This window comes from Pan troglodytes, chromosome 9 (genome assembly GCF_028858775.2).
Source record: "Pan troglodytes isolate AG18354 chromosome 9, NHGRI_mPanTro3-v2.0_pri, whole genome shotgun sequence".
In the NCBI taxonomy this organism is placed as follows: Eukaryota; Metazoa; Chordata; class Mammalia; order Primates; family Hominidae; genus Pan; species Pan troglodytes.
The window spans coordinates 7,146,779-7,168,044 of NC_072407.2; the positions used below are offsets into that span (position 1 = coordinate 7,146,779).

Sequence of the window (21,266 nt, forward strand, 5' to 3'; positions counted from 1 at the left end):
TCTAGGTGCAACAATCAAGCTCTATTTTTGTAATTAAAAATGTATCCCAAGGGAAAAAAGAAACAAAAGGAACAATATTTGTACTCTATGTTGCTGCAGAGAGCAGAACTGCGGAGGGGGTGCTAGTCCCAAGGGGTGGGCTGTGCTGTGCTAGTGCCCTAAATCCTGCAAGCGTGGGGTTGGGGGGGCGGGGGAGACCGCTGTGGGGGGTCGTGAGTTCCGGGCCCTTGTGTGCATGTTCACGTCCTGTCATTCTTGCCCCCAGCTGAGAGAGCAGTAGAGGAAAGGCACTACATCCACCAGCCTTTGCATTCTCCTCGGAGCACACAGAAAGACATTTTCCAGTTATCTTGCACACAAGTGGGCGGCGGGACCCGTTTTGGCCGGGAACGTTGTCAGGAACGCTGTACACCACTTCCAGGCGGTCACGTCCGAGCTGCCCAGGCAGTCCTTCTGCGCCCTCTGCTGGCCAGATGGAGGCTGCAGACCCTGCGGGGCCATCAGGAGAGAACCACCAAGCACCCTCTGCACACCGCATTGCCTGTGTTGGGCACAAAGAATAAACTTTTATTGCATCTTAACCCACTAGAAATGTAGGCTTGTCCATCACAGTGGGGCGTTACATACCCTAATACATAGGGAAGGCATAGGTAGATTTCAGTTGGCCTTTTACAGACAAGGAAACCAAGGCTTGAGAAGATTCAAACCTTACTGCAGCCATGGCTCACACCTACATACCCTCAGTACTTTGGGAGACCAAGGCAGGTGGCTCGCTTGAGCCCAGGAGTTCCAGACAAGCCTGGGCAACATAGAGAAACCCCATCTCTACGAATATTTTTTAAATTAGCTGGGTGTGGTGGCACGTGCCTGTGGTCCCAGCTACTCGGGAGGCTGAGGTGGGAGGATTGCTTGAGCCCAGGAGGTTGAGGCTATAGTGAGCCGTGATCGTGCCACTACCTCTAGCCTGGACGACAGAGCAAGACACCCTCTAAAAGAAAAAAAAAGAAGAAGAAGAAGAAAGAAGAAGAAGAAAAAGAAAAACTTGCTGCCCAAGCAGTTAAGGCAGGATTAACCTGCAGCCCTCACTGCTGTGCGTTCCTGCTAGGAAAGACCCAGAAGCCAGAGAAGCCTAGGTCCCAATCCTGGTGGATCTTCGTGCTGGAATCGTTAAGCCAGCTGTTTCCCAGGGGCCACCCATGGGCCAGTCCTCACCACAACCTCATGGGTAGTCGGTCAATGTCATAGGCCCGCTTTACAGCCGAGGAGACAGAGGCTTCCAGAGGCAAACACACTGGCCCATGAGTAGCAGAACGAGGGTAGGCCCAGGAAGCCATGTCCTTGGCCACATGTGCTTTCTGGCGGGTGACCTCCACTCCAGTGCCTCCCCGGCTGCCCGAGGCCTCCCCTTCCCGGGTGTGGCAGCTGTACAGCTGCCTTGTCGGCATGTTCATGGCCCCATCAGGAATGTGTGCCGCAGGTGGCTTCACAGGGCTAGGAATGCCCGTCCTAGGTTAGGCCCAATCCCTACCCAGAGCCCCAGGGAACCCAAATTCTGGGACACAGGACACCCGGCCAGCGGGCCAATGGCCCCTATCAGGGAGTGACCAAGGACAGGCCGGGAGCTCTTCTTTCCCCTCTGAGCCATGGTGAAACCTGCCTCGGGCCTGTTCCCTGGGTTCTGAGGCCCTGAGCTATCTGTCTTCAAACAAACGAAGGCCTCAAAGAATGTTCCATTGAGCCATGGGCCCCATATTACCCATCAATCACAAAGGGCTGGGGAATGCAGGCACAGGGTCAAGGTGGGTAGGAGGTGAGGGCTGGACACCATCTGAATCTGTGCTGTTCCAGGGCCCACTAGAGAGTCTCCGGGTACCCGGAGCCTGCCCTCAGCAGTACCACCCTCCCACAGTACCCCAGGGACCCTGCAAGAGGTGTCTGTGCCCTTCCCGGCTGCCTCCCCAGCTGCTCCCCAGGTGGTGCCCTGTGGAGAGGACCAGAGGGATATTATAAACAATGACAACACTTGCTGCCTTCATCTTGTGCCTGCTCAGGGCCCTGCCCTAACCCAGGGCTGGGCTCGTTGCCTCATTTAATCCTTCCAAGACCCCTGAGAGGGAGGTGTGTTCGTGCCCATTTTGCAAGGGAGGGGACTCAGGCTCCCAGAGGTTAAGCCACCTGCCTGAGGTCACTGAGACTTGAGGTTGGCCCTGCCTTTCACCCAGCCTGAGCCCCTCCATAGGACTTCTGTGAGGGCACAAGAAAGCAGGAAAAGAAAGAAGTCAAGGGCCCTGGGAATCTCCCCTGACATCTCCCACCCCAAGCCCTAGAGCCAGGGCTGGGCATCTGTGCAGGGTACAACCCTGCCCAGGGATGCCTGACTCTGGAAAGGCCACCCCTTTGGCCTCAAACCACATCACCCAGCAGCAGGTCCTCAGACCAGCCCTGGACAGGAGCTTGACTGGCTGTGCCCCCAAAGGCCCCAGAGCCCCCTGCCCCCACTGAGCCTCCACCTTCCCATCCATAAGATGGGGTGGGGAGTCATCCAGCCCAGAGGCCCCAGGGGCATGAGGAGTGACAGATTAACCCAAGGCCCCCCCTCCCGCAACAGGCGGCTCAGCACACACTTGGCGGGGGGCCATGCTGGGCCAGGAGAGCTCCCCCGCACCAGTTCCCCGCGCGCAAGGCTCGCCCCGCCCCCCAGGACAGGCTGTTCTTGGGGCGGCTGCCAGGCACGTCCTCCGCAGGTGCCGGCCTCCCTGCAGTGACGGTGATGCGGCCACATGCGGCACAAGCTCCGATTACAGGGACTGCCTTGTGCTGGGGGTTCCGGCCAGGGGTCCTCACTCCCCAGGAACCGATGGGCGGAGGTGGGCAGGCCCTGAGGAGAGGCCCAGTGGGAATAGGGAACAGTCACCCCTGCTCCAGAACGGGACCAGGGGCTGCTTCCCTTGGGGTCTGGAAGAGAGGGACCCCCTGGTCCCAGCCTGCCTGAGACTGCTGGTTTCAGCACTGAATGTCCCAGGAAACCGAGGGCCACTGGTCATCGTGGGCTTCACACGGCGCCTTTCTGGGCTAGGAAGGGGGCTCCCGGGCTAGGAAGCAGGTACCGAGGAGGGTCTCAAGGACATGTGGGGACCTATGTCAGACACCCCTGAAGCCAGCTCTGAGCCCACCAGGCCTTTCCTCCTCTCCCTGCCAATCCACAGGACACAGACACAGGGGTCCCAGGCCCAATGGCTCACTTTATCAGGGAAACAGCAGGAAAAACAAATCTGGTGTGAGCAGATCTCCCTTCCCACCAAGCCCCCTGACTTCCTGCTGGAGCTCGGGGAGACCCCTGTGACCAGCATCTCCTGCCTACGGGGGGCACCAGGGCCTCAAAGCCTCTCCAAGCCACTCCCTCCCACCCTGCTTTCCACACCCAAGCCACAGTGTTCAGAGAAGCTCAGGGCCTATTTGAAATGCCAGAGAGTGGGGATGCCTCCAGAGAGGTGGCATGAGGGCCCCCAGATGCACCCCACCACTCCCTCCTCCACTGCAGGAGGAGGGGCCTGCAGTTACTGAGGAAGCCTCACCCCTACTGGGCCCTCGGGGGTGAAGGGGCTTCCCAGGCCTTGAGGGAGACTTTATTTCAGATGTCAGTTAAAAGCGCCTGCTACATGGCGTGACCTCTCTGAATCCTATTACTTTCCTGTGCAGGAAACTGAGGCCCAGAGAGGTGGAGTGACTGGCCTAGGGTCCCCCAGCAAGTCAGAGACAATGAAGCCACCTCCTGCCCTGGGCTGGGTTCCTGCCCCACTGACCTCCAGGGTCAGAGAAGGAGGGGAGCCCCCAACACTTAACTCCTTCCTTCTTTCCTTCATTGCTTCCCCCCTCCCATTTTCCACCTCCTCCTGGCTGAGCTTTGAAGCCAGGGCAGTTGGCCAGACCGAGCGCAGAGGCCAGGAGGTGACGGCAGGCTAGCCCTGGCGGCCTCCCAGGTTAACACACTCCCAGGTGGCTGCACCCCACAGGCGAGGGCTGCTCAGAGTAGATGCTCAACCAAGAGGTTGCCCGTGCCCCCTTCCCCAGCCGCAGGGGCAGCCAGAAGCCAAGCAGCCTCCCGCCCACTGGAGCCTGGAGCCTGAGGGCTGAAGCTGGGCGCCTGCTGCCCCCTGGCGTCCCGAAACGGCACAGCCACCAGGACCCCCACCCACCTCATTCATGCCTCACACCTGGGGGTGACTTGGGCCAGGGCCTTGCTCTCTGACCCCGAGTCCCCTCAAGTGTAAGATGGGGGCTCTGCCCAGTGTGGCTGTCCGGGCTGCAGCGGGCAGGAGCGCATTTTTCACAAAACCCCAACACCCCTCGGGTCTGGGGGTGGGGCGGTGTCACTCGCACCTCAGTGGGAAACAGCACGTGGGCCTCGCCCGTCTCCAGGGGGTGGGGGAGGGGAGACAAAGAGCCCGCTCTGCGGAGAGGTGGGTACCCGCCCTGCCGCCCCTCCCCCATTTCCTCTCTGCTCCCCCTGCCCCTCCTCCCCTCCCTCCTCCTTCCTTCCCTCCTCATCCCCAGCTCCTCCTCTTCCTCTTCCTGCCCTATCCCCCCGCAGGCCCGGCCGGCAGCCCGGCGCCCTCTGCCTTCGTTCCCGCCATTGGCGCTACTGCCCGGAGCCCCTAGGTGACAGCCAGCCCCGAGGCTGCAGCCTCTCTGTCGGGCCTGCACCTGCCCACCGCGTGGTCACTGCCTGGGCACGTATGGACACTCACACCCTTCAGTCCTGAGCACAACTGTGCCCTGGCTGCTTCGGAACAACAAGGAATCATAGTCCTGCTTCTGGCTGGGAGCTGGGGGCCAGCAATCAGGGCAGCTGGGGAAGTGGTTAGGGAGGTGGCGGCACACAGGCCGAGCTCAGAGAGTGAGCAGAGAATGGGCCCAGGGGAGGGCGCTGGAGAGGGCTGCAGGGCTTGGGGCTGCAGCTCAGGAGCTGGCTTCACCTTGGAGGCTATCAGACCTGCTCCTCAGCATTGGCCCAGCAAGGGGAACAGTATGGGGAACAGGGGACAGGCACTGCCTGGCCAGCAGCAAACAAGTAGGCTGTGGAGTTGGGCAGAGCATCTGCCTCTTACTAGCTGTGTGTCCTTGGGCAAGTTTCTTAACCTCTCTGTGCCTCTTCTTTCTCATCTGTAAAGCTTCTGATGAGGCTTAAAGGGCAAGTCAGTATGTGCCTGGCACAGCGGCCTTCTTCTTGAGGATGCCACTACCCTCACCATCATCAGCCTCTCCCTCCAACCTAGAGGGGCAGGCAGGGCAGAGAGCTGCCACTGGCCACCCCTCCAGCTGTGCTGTAATGAAAACTGGACATTCACTCTATACCCAGAGATGTGGGCTGGCGGGGAGGAAAGGCACCTACACCCCTGCCATGTAAACAGGCAGGCAGGGTGAAAGGGGTTTGGTTTGTTTGTTTGTTTTTTGAGATGGAGTCTCACCCTGTCGCCCAGGCTGGAGTGCAGTGGCGCGATCTTGGCTCACTGCAACCTCCGCCTCCCAGGTTCAAGCAATTCTGCCTCCGCCTCCCAAGTAGCTGGGACTACAGGCGCCTGCCACCACACCTGGCTAATTTTTGTATTTTTAGTAGAGACGGGGTTTCACCATGTTGGCCAAGCTGGTCTCAAACTCCTGACCTCATGATCCACCTGCCTCAGCCTCCCAAAGTGCTGGGATTACAGGTATGAGCCACCGTGCCAAGCCTAGGATGAAATGTTATCTACATGATGAGCAGTTTGGGCAGCGAACCCCACCTTTGTCAGAGTTCAGGACATTCCATGGGATACAGGTCACTCCGACTCTCATGCATCAGTCTTCACGCCAGCCCTGAGTGAGCACTGAGGCACACGTGCCTAGCACCCAGCAGTGGCCTCATCCCCTAGCTGCTGGTCAGTACCAGCTGCCACTGCAGCACACCCTTTCTGCCAGGCAGCCTCATGCCATGCACTTGATGTGCAAATGATCTTGTCTAATCTTCACAAGCATCCCGTGAGGCAGGGATTAACGTTGTCCCCATTTCACAGATGGGGAAACTGAGGCTCAAGAGTTCCAGACCCAGGCAAGCCCTGGTCAGTGGTGAAGATGCCAGCCTGGTGGGGCTGGCTGCAGAGTGCTGGGCCCTGTCATAAGCACAGGCCTCTGGCACGCATGCTGACTGCTGGGGATTTTAAGATTGGGGCCCCCCTGCTGAGCCCTATCTACAGCTGCCCCCTTCCCTGGGTTACCCCAGGTTTTAATTTGAAGCAGTTAGTGAATTGAGCTTATGTGGGGTCTTATTTGTATTTGCTTTTGGGTTTTTGCTTTTTGGGGGAGTTTTTTGGGTTTTATTGAGATAGAGAGTCTCACTCTTTTGCCCAGGCTGGAGTGGAGTGGTACAATCTTGGCTCACTGCAGCCTCCGCCTCCCAGGTTCACGATTCTCATGCCTCAGCCTCTCAAGTAGCTGGGATTACAGGCATGCGCCACCACACCCAGCCAATTTTTTGTATTTTTAGTAGAGACAGGGTTTTGCCTTGTTGGCTAGGCTGGTCTCAAACTCCTGGCCTCAAGTGATCTGCCAGCCTCAGCCTCCCAAAGTGCTGGGATTACAAGCATGAGCCACCTCGCAGGGCCCTGTATTTGGGTATTAGCCATGGCAGCCTGGCAGATGTTGCTGAGGGCGTCTGGGCACCTGGGCCTGGGCTTGGCGGCCTGAGCAGTGCCTCCTCCTCAAATGTCAAATTGAGGCCTGGACTAAGGGTGTCTGACTTATGGCCTCACCTGTCTGTCCGTCCATTCAGCAATATCTCCCTGGGACCTCAGGGGCAACTGTGCCTTCAGGGGCTTCCGGGTGGGCAGGCAGAAGCAGAAATAAGTATACAAGGCAGGGTGGTGCCCAGGTTGTATGATGAAGGAGGGGACGGGGGATTTTCAGGGCAACGACTTGTGCCAAGATCCAAGGATGGAAGGGAAGAGACGTACAGGCAAGGGGACCATTCCAGGCAGGGGACACAGGCAGAGACCCATCCAAAGATGAGTGCAGGGCAGACAGTGCTTGAAGCTGGAGCTCTCTATCTCTCATGCTTCTTTGGTTTGCAAAATGTGGCGTGATCCAGTGGGGGCTGAGGGGCCAGGGCCCCGGGGCTGGCTGCCCCAGGAACACAGCAGTGTCACCAGAGGTCCAGGGTGGGAACCACCAGAGTTTTAGAAACTCACCCAGCCATGTCCAGGGTGCCTGGAGCAGGGAAGGGAGGCTGCTACACCTCACTGAGATGCCAGTGTGGCTGCCCCCAGTGGAAACCAAATAGCCAGGCTCCCTGAAGCTGCCAGCAAGTCTAGGGGCAGTGAGGACAGGTGAGAGCTGAGAGGCCTCCAAGGGTCAGAAGTAATTGCATGGGCTTTGCGACTTCTCCTCTTGCGTCTTGGAAATCCTTCCTGCTTCTTTCTGGATTCCCTACTGAATTCTGAAGGTTCTAAAAGACCTGGAGGCTGGGCACTATGGCTTATGCCTGTAATTCCAGTGGGAAGATCACTTCAGGCCAGGAGTTCAAGACCAGCCCAGGCGACATAGCAAGATCTTGTCTCTATAAAAAAAAAAAATTTTTTTTTTAATTAGCTGGGTGTGGTGGTATTCATCTGCAGTCCCAGCTACCAGGGAGACTGAGGCAGGAGGATCACTTGAACCCAGGAGTTCAAGGCGGCAGTGAGCTATGATCACACCACTGCACTGCAGCGTGGATGACAGAGCAAGACCTTGTCTTATGAAAAATAAAATAAAGAGAACATGGATGTGGGTTGGATGGTGAGAGCTTGGGGCTGTCCTTTGTTCCTGTGGGGGGGGAAAGGGACTGGGACCAAAGGAGGCTGCGGTTGAGGGAGACGTGTGTACCTAAGAGATGGGCAGTAGCTAAGCTCCAGGCCCTCAGGCAGGTGCCTGTGGGGGGACAGAGGCACTGGTGGCCATGCCACCCATCCTGCCTGAGTTTCCCAGTTCTGGCTGGTGAGCAGGTGTGAGGCTGCTCTCTCAGGACCCCGTTCGGAGGCACATCTCTTCCTGATCCCACGATGCCCTTCACATGCACACACATGCTCACATGCACACATACACATGTGCACACACCCCACCACAGCCCTTGCCAGCCTGGGACCGCCAGCTGCTGGCTCCTCCCCCTGCCTCCCCGGATGGACATCCGTCCTTTGCAAGGGCTGTTCTTCCTTCTTCCTGAGTCCTGAGGTCGGGCAAGGCATCCCTCAAGGGAGTCCACAGGTTGGGCCCACCACCCCGCAGTTCCCAGTTCCTATGCCATTGCCTGGCTACCTCCCCAACCTCCACCATCGTCCCTTCCTGCCTCCAGGTCAAGGACCGGAGAGAGTCCCTCTGGCCTCCAGGGTCCTATGAGGGGAGGGTGACCCAGTTTGTCCGGAGCTGTCCCAATTTTGGCATGGGAAGTCCTACATCCCAAAACTCCTCAGTCCCGAGCAAACCAGGTCTCCCCCAAGCAATGAGTGCGCTTCCTAGAGCAGGGTCCCAGCTCCTCCACCCATCTCCTCTGGTCCCTTGGCCTGTGGTATGAGAAAGGGGACGTGGGCTACTCCAGACTACACTCTCACTGTCCCCCAAAGGCCTCAAGGGCTCCAGTCTTCAGGCCCCACACTGGACGCCTCCCCCATGCTGCCATCTGGGCCTTTATCTCCTTCAGCTGTGGCTGTTGGCCAGCGTGAACACAAATACGTGAACCACAGCCCACCATGTTGGAGCCCCAGGTCCAGGCCCACAGTGGAGCCCAGTGAGGGGAGAGTGCTCGCCCATCCAGGACCACAGGACTCTCCCCAAAGCCCATAGCAGGTTGCTGCCCTCCCTCCATTTGGACACTGGTGTCAGGGACTGGGCCCTTGGCCCTAAGCCCGTCTGGGTTCCCTGGTTCACTAGAGGCCAGTGGAGAAGCCCCTGTTGGCAGAGCCTCCTCCGGGGCCCTGGCCCTAAAGGCCACAATTCCACACACCTCTCATGGGATGTGTCTGAGCCCAGTGCCCAGCCCGGCAAGAACCAGCCCTGGATGAGGTCCAGCCCCTGCCCCTCCTCCTAGAAGTCTCTGCCCAAACTCCAATCCCAGAAGCACATTCACAGAGTCCAGTTCTAGAAGGTTCCTCAGCACCTGACAGCCCACTTCCTCACGTGCACCTGCAGAGCCGGGGCCTAGCAGATGAGAGGCAGAGTGGGCACCCCCAGGCACCCCCAGGGCTACCTGACAAGCCTAGCCCCTTTGGGCTAAGGCTGACCCCTGGGTCCCAAGGATACCAGGTCAGGGGGTGAAGGACCTTTGAACCCAGCCTCCCAGACTCTTAACCTGACACCTCCCAGATGAAGCCGAGGCCAGGCACCCAGTGCCCACAGCAGGCTGAAGGCCCCTCATAAGGCTGTGATTCCCAAGACAACACATACAAAGCCTGGGGTGCTGGGACAGAGCCCCACAGGGTGTCAGACACAGATCCCACTGTGGGATCCAGGCAGCCCCCATTGACCAAGGTCTGCAACCGCACCTCACCTGGCTGAGAAGGTGTAAGGTGGGTGGGAACCGAGGTTCGGGCGGGCAGGAGTCACATCCAACCCTGCCTCCGCTCTAGTCCTGCCCCAGGCAAAACCTTGTTGGCTTTATTGAGACAGGTCCTTGGAGAATCATAGGAGTAAGAGTACAAAGCCTCAAGGAGAACACGTTCACTTCACCCATGGAGTAATGGCGAAGGCCAGAGCCCTCCCCGCTCCTTCCAGGTCACCCTTCAGTCCTCTGCAGAATCATGGAGGGATGGTGAAGGCCAGACCCTCCCCGCTCCCTCCACATCACCCTTCCGTCCTCTGCAGCATCACTCTTTTAAATCTTAACATTGTAAACAAAGGTTCTCTCTCTTCATCCCACTTCCCCTCCAGCCACAGTCCCATTTCTCAGCCCCCTTTTGGTGCAAAACCCTTCAGAAGGGTGTCCAGCCCATTCCTCCTGCTTGAATCCCGAGGGTCAGCCCCCATGCTCATGACGCTCTTGCCAAAGCCACCAGTGACTCCAGCTCTCGGCCCCAAGGAAGTTTCCAGGCCTTCACTCGCTTACCTGCCTCTCCTCTCCAGACCCAGCTCCTTTATTTTTCCCTCCCTTTCCCTGGTCAGAACCCTGGGCACCTCCTCCTCATGCTGGGGTCCAGCCTTGGCCCTTGGCCCCTCTCCTCTCTAGCCCCATCCACTCCTGGTCATCTCATCCAGGGTGGGAGCTCTAAACAGGACATGAGTGTCAATGGCACCCTCACGTCCAGCTCAGACCACATGCCGCAAACTGCACACTGCACACTCTGCCCTCTCTGCTGGCCCACAGGCCCCTCCCGTGGATGGACCTGCAGGGTTGCCTCCCCTCATGTCGCCCCCAGCCACACCTGAAGGCCCCCTTAGTTGGCCCTCTCAGCCCAGGCCCCAACCAGCAGGAAGCCTGTCAGGCCTCCTTCCAGGGAGGTTCCAAACCTGCCCCTCAAATCCCCCCGTGCCCCATCCAAGTCCACACCACCTCTCATCTGGACCACAACAGAGACCTCCTGCACTGCCCCCTCCCCTCAACCCCTCATCAGCACATCAGCCAGAGGCTCCTTGGAGAACAGAAGGGGCTCAGAACCCTGCAGCGGTGTCCACTGCACACACAGGAAGAACTCAAGTGCTCGTAGGCAGTGAGTCATTTCCTTAGGCATTGTGGTGACCCGGGATCATGTGCCTCCCCGAAGCCTGCACATGCACTCTAATAATGCAAACTACCAACGGGCGGTCAGCTTTGCCAGCTGACGTCCCAAACAGCTGGCACGGGGCATGCACACAGTAGGTGCTTAATAAATGTGTGTTGGGTTAAGATAGGCCCAAAGCCATTTCAAATGTCCAGGCAGTGGTGTAGGCAGGGGTCAGCTCTGAAGCTGGCCTCCTCTCATTCGGGAGACCCCTCAGAGGTCCCAGCCTCCAGGGTGCAGTGTTCAGAGCAATACTTCTCAGTGCACGTCTGGCTGTGTCCCTGCCCAGCCCTCCCAGGGTCACCCCTCTCTCTAGACTCACTTTCTGCCCCGTCACCCCACTGTACACCCTTGGTCCCAGCCCCTTCCAGTGGCTCAGCTTCCTGAACACTCCAAGCCTGGGCTCACCTCTAAGCCGTTATCTATGCTATTCTCTCAGCCAGGATGCCCTTCCCATACCCAAACAATCCGTGCTCACCTTTAAGACTGGCTGAGGCATCACCTCCTCTGAGAAGCCATCTCTCCCAAACCTGAGCCCAGATGAGACAAAGCCCTTCCTTCCTCCAGTCAGCCTGGATCCTCTCATCCGGCAGAACTGTCGCCTTGCTTCTCTGAAGCGGTGAATGCCCTGGGGCTGAGGACGCACAGGCTCGCTGGCCCACAACCAAAGCCGCTTCCTCTGGAGGAGGAAGTCCAGGGGTCCCAGGGTTCCACTTGCTTTTTTCTTCACCCAGCCCAAAGGGCAATTTTCCCACATTCCCTCAGAACCAGGAAGTTCCCCCATTCACCATTCACACTGAGCCTGTTCATGACAAAAAAAAAAAAAAAAAAAAAAAAAAGGTCTATCCGATTTCCTCTGCTCAACCAGTTCCCTGGCTACCTGAGGCCCTGCTTCACCCGGAGGAAGACAGTGGGAAGTTTCCAGCACCTCCGCCACACCCCAGTGCCAGAGGACCCTCAGCCTCCCTCGCACACCTCTGGGCAGTTTGGTAACTCATCCCATCTCCTCCTGCCGCTTCATCCTCTAAGCCCTCCCCAGGGAACCCAGGAGGCATCTGGAACCTGTTGGGGACAGTCCCTCACTCCTGCCCCATTGAGTAAGGGTTCATGTGGATGCCCATCCTCCCCCAGGAGTCCCAAATCGAAGACACTCTGAGACTCCTGTCACCCACCCCCACCTTACACAGCCGGCCTTTCTGTGCAGTCCTTCCGGGAAATTCTGGCTGGACCTGGGCTCTCGGCTTGACTGCACTCTCCCCAAGTCCCCAGGGAGGCCAGTGGTGACTATTCTTGAAAACGAGCTTGGCAGAGGATCTGGGGACACGCACTCCACATGCAAACACGTTTGCACTCTTTGGGCTGGAATCTCCTCGAGCGGTACACTGCACCCGTGGGTTTGCTAAGAAACCAACTCACAGAAGGCAGATTGATTGGACAAAAGGCATTTGGTCCCCAAATTTATTGACGTGTGTGAATGGGAGTTTTCAGAACAAAGACCCAAAGATATGGGGGAAACAGGCTGGGCGCGGTGGCTCAAGCCTGTAATCCCAGCACTTTGGGAGGCCGAGGGGGGCGGATCACGAGGTCAGGAGATCGAGACCATCCTGGCTAACACGGTGAAACTCCGTCTCTACTAAAAATACAAAAAAATTAGCGGGGGCTGTGGCGGGCGCCTGTAGTCCCAGCTACTCGGGAGGCTGAGGCAGGAGAATGGCGTGAACCCGGGAGGCGGAGCTTGCAGAGAGCCGAGATCGCGCCACTGCACTTCGGCCTGGGTGACAGAGCAAGACTCCGTCTCAAAAAAAAAAAAAAAAAAAGATATGGGGGAAATTGCCATTTCTGATGCTTAGGCTCAACAAAGTATGGACATCCATGCGGGAACACAGATGAACCAAGGGACCTGCACCAATGCTCCTGGACCACAAGGGGAAGCGCAGCGAGGGCTGTTGGTCTAGATTTCTTGAACTTTCTGAGCAGCATTCCTTCCTTCTGGGCATGGAGCAGGACCCTCCTGGAATGGGGTCTTATGCCCTACAGTCAAACAAGAGAGGTCAGATAATTTATGGCCAGCTTCTAAACACAAAGGTGGAGGGAAAGTTAGAGCAATATTTTTAGGTTTGATGTCTGGCTGTGTGGAAAGGCGGGGTTCTGATTTCTATGACCTGCCCTGGGGAAAATGGATTCTAGTTTCTAAGGCCAGCTTCGGGGAAAATGGCACTGAGAGACAGGAGAGCAAGAGAAGGTCAGAGAAACACTTTTTCTTCCGCAGCTGCTTCTGAGGCCTTCATTTTGGGGTATTGTTTTCTGATGCCCAACATATCTGAGCTGCTGAATGAAGGGTAGCTGCTGAACCACTCCCACGATGACTTGGAATGGCTTAGCCAGCCGGCCTTGGGCCACCTGGCTCTGGCCCCCCTGCCCACCAGGACTTTGGCCGGCTCTCGCTCGCCTCTGCGATGTCCGTCCCACCCTGTCTCACCCCTGCAGTTTTCTGCTCTGTTGAGCGATGATTGACACATGGCAGGGGGACACTGGTTTTGACATTTGAGCCTGTGCCCAGCCCTTGCCTGGGGAGGAGGTGGGGCAGGAGTCCTGAATGAGAATCTCCCTACTTAGTGACAGTCAGGGGCACGGAGAATGGTGCCCAGGCCAAGGGCAGGGCTTGGGCCAAGTGTGCTCAGCGTGGGGTGTGCTCCAGCGGCTCCTGCTGCAGAGGGCGGCATGAGGCCTGTTTACCTGTGTGCTGGCATCTCTGGTGGCCCCTGCAAGGGTGGGGAAGTGGCAGGCAGGGTGAAATGGGGAAAAGTGGGCTCTCAACTGCTCCTAGCAGCCTCCGGGTCTGGGGAGGGAAGTGAGGAGGGGCCCAGAGCTGTCTCCTGGTCACTCTTCTGGGGCTCTGTGCAGACCCTTGGCAGGGCCAGGCTACACCACACCCTCTACCACCTCCCCTGACTTCTTCCCCTAACCCCTCATCACCATTCCTCCGCTTTTCTCTCCCCGCCCCTGCCTCCCCTCCATTCTCTCCTTCCCTCCACCTCCCGGTCCCATCCCCTGCCCACACTGCCCCTCCTCAGGCCCAAAGTGGACACCTGTGCTGCCTGAGGGTCAGAGTGTCCACCTCCAGCAGCCCGGGCACCGGGCAGGATTCAAGCTGGAGGGGGCTGGGGCGGGCGAAGCCGGGCACGGGGCGAGCCCGCTGGTGGGCGGGGCAGGGGCGGGTCCTTCGAGGGGAGGGGCGGGCTCGGCCAGTGAGAGCGCAGAAACCGTGGCACGGGCGCTCCCGGAACGGGCGATTGCAAAGCGCGAGGGCTGGAACTCAGACCCAGAGGGGCGGTCCCTGTTGCAAGTCATCTCCCGAAAGGGCGGGGCCGGGGCTCATCCCGGAAGGACCGGTGTCTAGGTCACCCGGGAGCGCTCACCCCACCGGCACCCGTGCCCAAGCCCGCCCCTGCAAAGGCAGGTACTCGAGCACACTCCGGAGAGGGCGGCCTCTGAGCCCCGAACCCCGAACTCCGGCGCAGCGTCGCACCTCTGCCCAATGAGGTGCCCCTGACGTGCCTGCTGCGGCTGCCCTGCTCCCCCCAGCCTCCCTGCATCCCGGGATGGGGGAGGGCGCCAGGCGCAGCTCCCGGGCCCTCAGGGGTCTCCCCGCCCTACCCCACCAGCCTGGGTTCGGTACCTCGGGGCTCAGATGTGCAGTCAGCTGTTAATGTGGCAAAATTTGGGGAAGGCCTCTGCAGCCGCAAAATCCAGTTCCCACCAGTTGGAGGCCGGGCGGGGAAGGGTGGGGACAGACAGCACTCCGCTGTGGGAGGTAAGGCAGAGCTACTGGGGAGCCTGGAAGGCTGAGCTATGTCTCCCCTACGCAAGACCATTCTAGAAGCCCCCTGGAGCTCTGGCTGCTGGCCACAGGGGAAGGTAGACCTTCCCTGAGAGCTGCACTGTGTTGGGGACAGGGCCACTGTGGGCCTACGGAGGACCTCCAGGCACAGGGACCCACATCAGCCCTCTGGCCGCAGAAGGCGCTGATGATTTGAGGTGGACTCAGCCACCACTCCGAGCCTCTGCCTCCCTCTAAAAGTGGGGCATGGTGCATTCCTGTGTCAGGCAACCAGGCACTGAGCCTGGCCCACCTGCAGGGGTGGGGGGGAGCAGCTTGTCCCTGTCTCCCCTCCCCTGGAGGCTGTGTGCCTGGAGACCAGAGCTGTCAAAAGTGGAGGAGGGGGACCCCCTGATGTGTCCTCTAAGGTCCAGGTAGCAGGAGAGCTCCACTGGGGAGGGGGTCCTGCAGTGCTGTCCTCTCTTGCAGGCAAGCCCAGGCGGGTGCTGCCTGGGACCCAGTGACTCAGCACCCCTGCCCGGATCAACTGGACTTTTGCCCCCTGCTCCGCCAGCCTCCTGCTTGGATCTCTCCTGGGTGTCCCTGCTGCGCCTGTCCAGGATGCAGGGAGCTCGGGCTCCCAGGGACCAGGGCCAGTCCCCCGGCAGGATGAGCGCTCTAGGCCGGTCCTCGGTCATCTTGCTTACCTACGTGCTGGCCGCCACAGAACTTACCTGCCTCTTCATGCAGTTCTCCGTCGTGCCAGTGAGTAACACACCCCAGCCCCTGCAGCCCCAGCCAGGGCTGAACCGCTGTTCCTCCTGCCCTCCATCTGGGCCGTCGCAGAGAGTGGGGGTGGGGGTTTCATGCTGCCAGGGCCCCTCCCAGTTGGGACTCCATGCCACGCTTAAGCTGAGTAAGTTAAGGACTCTGCCTCTGGACCTCCGTCAGCACATCCTGTGCTCCAGCTTCAGTGCCAGCCCCGGGAGAAGCCATGGGGAGCCACCCCACTTCCCTCCTGGGGGCAGCACCTCCTCAAACCTTCCTAGCGCTGTTCCTCCTGCCTCTCACCCGGCAGCCTTTGCCCTCTGGAGTCCCTGCCCCAAGGGCTGTTCAATCCGGTGTGGCTCTGGGCGGATCACCCCTCAGAGAGGCTCTCCTTGCACCTGCCCGCAGCTTCTATCTCTCCCCTCCATCTTCTTGGGTCCTTGTTGTCCACTAAATGATCTGTGGCGGCAAATTGATCTCAAGCTTTTTCATGCAGGAGATAGAATGCTGTCTTATTTTGTTATCTCTGTTGCCAAATGCGGAAACATTTCATTGGCAAATTCATGTTAGTTTAGTGTATCATTCAGTAGTCTATACCACAGTGTGTGGCTCTGGAAGCTGTAATAGTAATGATTAAATTATATTCACCAAGTCTGGAGAGGCTTGGGAACAAAGTCTCACATCACCAAGAAGCTCAGGCGAGTCAGGGCCAACCTCGGCCCTTCCTGTGTTTGCTTCTGGGAAGCCCGGCATGCGTGGGCTCAGACACCTGCCCTCCTCTTCTCAGCCCTCAGAGCCTGGACCTGGGCATCTAGATGGGAGTGGGGATGGGCCTTTGGCACCATTCCGGGCCTGGCAGAGGCTCCCAGCCCGATGGTGAGCCTAAGGATCCCTCCCCGCCGTGCCTCAGGAGCCCCGCCCACTCCTGCTAAATGGCTTGGGTCAAGCCCTGAATCTCCTCCCTACCAGTGGGGAAGGCTGGGCAGGAGCCTTGGTTTTCTCATCATAAAATGGGTAATAACAGTCCCTCCCTGTAGGGTTGGTGCGGGGAAGAGTGAATGAGAAGTCAGAACCCTTCCCACAGCTGGGCACAGAGCACAGGAGGAGTGGCTTCAGCCACCCATCGACTCTCATGGGGAGTAACTCCGTGCTGAGTGCCCAGGAGCTGACCCTGATGTCAGAACCTGAAATACTGCAGAGTGTAAAAATCCTCAACAGCCCACTCCCTCGGAGCTGGGGGTCCACACGCACAGGGGCTGCAGTGGGAAGGGGGCGAGGTCTTCCTCATAGAGAAGGCAACCTTGGAGCAGGGCTGGAAGGAAGCAGGAGAGGCCCCGGGGCATTGGAGAGAGCAGAGTGGCTAGAGTGGACCGGTTGAGGCCAGAATGGGACCACACCCCACCTGCTGCTCAAAGAACTCTGGGCTGGTGATGGCTGTGGAGGAGGTGAGAGGTGGCTGGATTTTCATGTGTTGTCAATGGACTGTAGTGGGTGTGAGAGAAAGCAGGGCTCAGGGAGCACGGAAGATCTGGGCCTGAGCCCATAAGGAAGGAGGCATGGACAGGAGGAGAGGGAAAGATGGGAGCCCAGTTGGGGACGGGTTGAGTTTGAGACGATTTTCGACCCCAGTGGAGAGCCGAAGGGAGCTGGACACAAGGCAGTTCAGCACAGAGGCTCTGGGGCCCTGCAGCATGGAGACGGTCATGGGGTGGGCTCCCCCAGAGGGCAGGGAGGCTGGAGGTCGGATGAGCTGGGGGAACTGGCAGTGGTGGCGGAGGAGGGGCAAAGGACCCAGCACAGCCCAGAGCAGCAGACCATCGTGGAGGAGGGAACAAGCCACGAAGGCAACTGTCACTCCAGTGGGAGGCCTGCCAAAGCGGACCACTGGAGGCAGCAGTGTGGGGTCAATGGGGACCTCAGGGAGAGGGGAGACAGCAGGAGGTTTTTTGTCCTTGCGATAGTTTGCTCAGAATGAAGGTTTCCAGCTTCATCCATGTACAAAGCACATGAACTCATCCTTTTTTATGGCTGCATAGTATTCCATGGTTTATATGTGCCACATTTTCTTAATCCAGTCTGTCATTGATGGACATTTGGGTTGGTTCCAAGTCTTTGCTATTGTAAACAGTGCCGCGATAAAAATACGTGTGCATGTGTCTTTATAGTATAGTCCCCTGGGGCCTGCTCCGAGGGCTGGGAGAGAAGGAAAGAGATGGAAAGAGAGGAGGCTGCAAGGTGAGGCAGCTGCTCAGAGCTCCGCCCTCAAATATGTGGGAGTAGCTGTAGGGGAGGGTCAAGAGAACGCAAGAGAAGTAACAGGATGTGAGCATGCTCCATTGCCACCCCCTCAAAAGGGGATTGTGCAGAGAAACGGGGAGAGAGGAGCACTGGGAGCTTGGTCCAGTGGGTGCCCCCACAGAAGGGGACTGTGCAGAGAAACGGAGAGAGGAACATTGGGAGCCCTGCCCTTGAGGAGGCAAAAGGTTGGGATGTGACGCAGGCAGGGAGGATGACTTGGGTAGGCGAGGACAGGTGGGCAGGCGTGGGGATGAGAAACTCAGCATCCTCTATGAACAGACACTTCTCAAAAGAAGACCTTTATGCAGCCAACAGACACATGAGAAAATGCTCATCATCACTGGTCATCAGAGAAATGCAAGTCAAAACCACAATGAGATACCATCTCACACCAGTTAGAATGGCGATCATGAAAAAGTCAGGAAACAACAGATGCTGGAGAGGATGTGGAGAAATAGGAACACTTTTACACTGTTGGTGGGACTGTAAACTAGTTCAACCATTGTGGAAGACATGTGGCGATTCTTCAAGGATCTAGAACTAGAAATACCATTTGACCCAGCGATCCCATTACTGGGTATATACCCAAAGGATTATAAATCATGCTACTATAAAGACACATGCACACGTATGTTTATCGCGGCACTATCTACAATAGCAAAGACTTGGAACCAACCCAAATGTCCATCAATGATAGACTGGATTAAGAAAATGTGGCACATATAAACCGTGGAATACTATGCAGCCATAAAAAAGGATGAGTTCATGTCCTTTGTACATGGATGAAGCTGGAAACCATCATTCTGAGCAAACTATCGCAAGGACAGAAAACCAGACACCACATGTTCTCACTCATAGGTGGGAATTGAACAATGAGAACACCTGGACACAGGGTGGGGAATATCACACACTGGGGCCTGTCGTGGGGTGGGGGGAGGGGAGAGGGATAGCATTAAGAGAAATACCTAATGTAAATGACGAGTTAATGGGTGCAGCAAACCAACATGGCACATGTATACATATGTAACAAACCTGCACGTTGTGTACATGTACCCTAGAACTTAAAGTATAATAAAAAAACAAAAATAGAGAAAAAGAAAAAAAAAAGAGAAGCTCAGCATCCTCACACTAGCGGCGCTGGGAGGGGAGGGATGGAGGAGGCAGAGGTTTACTAGGGGAATGTGGGGTGATTGTCAGGTCAAGCTCACAAACAAAGGAGAGATCTGGCAGACAGAGGGCTTTCCCATCCTCGAGGGAGCAGGGATGGAGCTGAAGGAAGAAGGAGTCTGGGGTTGGGGATGGGGGGGTTACCGACTGCCCTTGGGACTGAAGTGCTCTGGGGAGAATTCATGTGGACCAAGGGGGACAGTGGAAAGAAGGGGAGTGGGACCCCAAGACTGAGCTTAGGTAAAGGTCCAGGGGAGGGGGCGGGGGCGATGTATTAGCATCTGGGGCTGCCATAACAAAGTATCCAAAACCCTGGGGGCTTAGAGCAACAGAAGCCTATTGTCTCACAGTCTGGGAGGCCAGAAGTCTGAGATCAAGGCTCCCTCTGAAACCCACGGGGGAGGATCCTTCCCACCTCTTCCAGCCCCTGGGAGCCCAGACATCCCTTGGCTTGTGGCCACATCACTCTGTCTTCCCATGGATTTTTACAACGTCATCCATCTGAGTGTGTCTGTGTCCCAAATTCTCCTCCTAATGAGGACACGGGTCACATTAGATCAGGGCCCTCCCTCATGTCCTCACTGTAACCTGATTAACCCCATTTCCTAAGAATGTCACATTCTGAGGTTCTGGAGGTTAAGACATATGAATTTGGGGGGTACACAATGAAGCCCATAATAAGTTACATCACTGGAAGGAGAGTCGGGAACTCAGAGGCAGGGGCAGGGGGAGGAGCGGCTGCAGGGGGACCAAATCACAGAGAATTAGGGCAGGATATAAGGGTGTCCCTGGGAGGGATGCTGTCATGGACCTACTCGTCCGGAGGGGCTGAAGGGCTGGGGCCTCACAGAGCAGACTGTGTCCTGCTGGGCAATGGGCCACCTCTTGGAGGTCACTTGGGGGCCTTGGGACAATCTGTTGCTGGCCAGGACAGTGCTGCTGGCGTCCCCCACAAAGTTTTGAATGAATGAAGACAAAATGGTGGGGGTCAGGTGCCTCTCTGGGGCGTGCCCCCAGAGGGGAAGGACCCTAGAGGCCACCCTGGGCTCCCGCCTAGGAGAGGAGTTGCAAGGACCCTAGAGACCACAACAGGCTTCCGCCTAGGAGAGGAGGAGCAGGGTCCCCCTGGGAAGGGCCCCTCGATGGTCATACTGTGCAGTCAAAAGAACCCAGGCCCTCGGTCCCCTCCCACCCCCTGCCCATCCAGGGACCCCAGATTCTAGGCCCTGCAGTCTTTCCCAGCCCCTCCCCCGGGCTCCCTCCTGTGTTTCAGTACCTGTCTCGGAAACTGGGCCTGGATTCCATTGCCTTCGGCTACCTGCAAACCACCTTCGGGGTGCTGCAGCTGCTGGGCGGGCCGGTGTTTGGCAGGTACAGTGTGTGTGTGTACAGGGGCTCTCCCCACAGTGACCCAGTCCCCCTCTCAGACGCCATGGGCTCAGACCGGCCAGGTTCCCTGACCCCACACCGGACCCCCCTGGGATGACGGCACTCCTGTGTCACAGGCCGATGGGGGTGCAGAAGAACTTTGGCCCCTGGTAGGCTCCCGGGTGTCCCACCCACGCCTTCCACTACTCCTGCCTGTGGCCAGAGAGAGAGTGTGATTGGTGAACACCTCGTGGCTGTAAGCACCAGCCCGTAGGCCTGCCAAGACCAGGCAGGAGGGACTTTGGGAGCTCCATACACCCCGAGTCTCAGTGCTGTGGGAACACTGAGCTTGAGAGAGGACAGGGACATCCTCCCACAAGCCACAGCAGACAGGGGAGCAAGGGACACGTATTGGGAGTTGCCTCTTCAGAGCAACCCGTAGGCAGAAATGAAGGGTTCCGCAGGCAGCAGACCAGCAGCGCTCTCTGGGAGGGTTTCCAGTGGCCCAGAACGGAAGGGAGAAAGGCGCTGCTTTCTCAGACCCAACCTGAGAAACGCCTTCTGTAAAACGCGGGCCCACCCTTTGGTCCCCTGGGATTCCACCATTTATTTTTACACGGAGTTGGTCTTTGCCCTGGGTCAGACTCCCAGCTCAGTGAAGCTGTCTGCGCACAGCCCCACTGGGACGCTGGGGAAACTGAGGCCCTGAGAGGAGGGAGGCCTCCCAGCAGCCGCCCACGCGCCCCCGCCCTCCATCCCCATCCCGCACTCCAGCCTCCCTGGTCAGCCCCGCCTGGGCAGCCCCTGGACGGGGGGAAGGGGACACTGACCGCCTCCGTGAGGGTCTGACCCGCCCCTCGGCCCCCAGGTTCGCAGACCAGCGCGGGGCGCGGGCGGCGCTCACGCTCTCCTTCCTGGCTGCCTTGGCGCTCTACCTGCTCCTGGCGGCCGCCTCCAGCCCGGGCCTGCCCGGGGTCTACCTGCTCTTCGCCTCGCGCCTGCCCGGAGCGCTCATGCACACGCTGCCAGGTAGGGCCGGGGGACTGGAGTCCAGGTGGGGCCGGGTCGGGGGCAGCCTGCGGAGGACC

The 21,266-nt window shown here is 58.2% G+C and overlaps 1 protein-coding gene and 1 long non-coding RNA gene across 7 annotated transcripts in view; one reads left to right on the forward strand and one right to left on the reverse strand.

The window, feature by feature from the left end:
• Nucleotides 1–19,953, reverse strand: LOC742960 (SLC22A18 antisense RNA). 2 transcript variants are annotated; one of them, XR_008537944.2, is made up of 4 exons: nt 15,312–19,953; nt 11,936–12,788; nt 11,236–11,559; nt 1–541 (listed from the first exon to the last, which is right to left on the reverse strand). It is a non-coding gene; the product is annotated as an SLC22A18 antisense RNA (long non-coding RNA). The 2 variants fall into 2 exon arrangements; XR_008537943.2 differs by lacking the exon at nt 15,312–19,953 and adding an exon at nt 14,437–14,523.
• Nucleotides 14,081–21,266, forward strand: part of SLC22A18 (solute carrier family 22 member 18) — a 23,082-nt gene continuing 15,896 nt past the window's right edge. For 2 of the 5 annotated variants that reach the window (XM_016920196.4, XM_016920200.4), the window contains exons 1-4: nt 14,449–14,571; nt 15,067–15,342; nt 20,084–20,181; nt 21,047–21,207. In XM_016920196.4, the coding sequence (XP_016775685.2) occupies nt 14,449–14,571; nt 15,067–15,342; nt 20,084–20,181; nt 21,047–21,207 (658 nt within the window). Of the gene's footprint in view, nt 14,301–14,448; nt 14,572–15,066; nt 15,343–20,083; nt 20,182–21,046; nt 21,208–21,266 lie in introns of those variants that run through there. The other 3 variants (XM_063783721.1, XM_016920197.4, XM_016920198.4) reach the window with 3 other exon arrangements.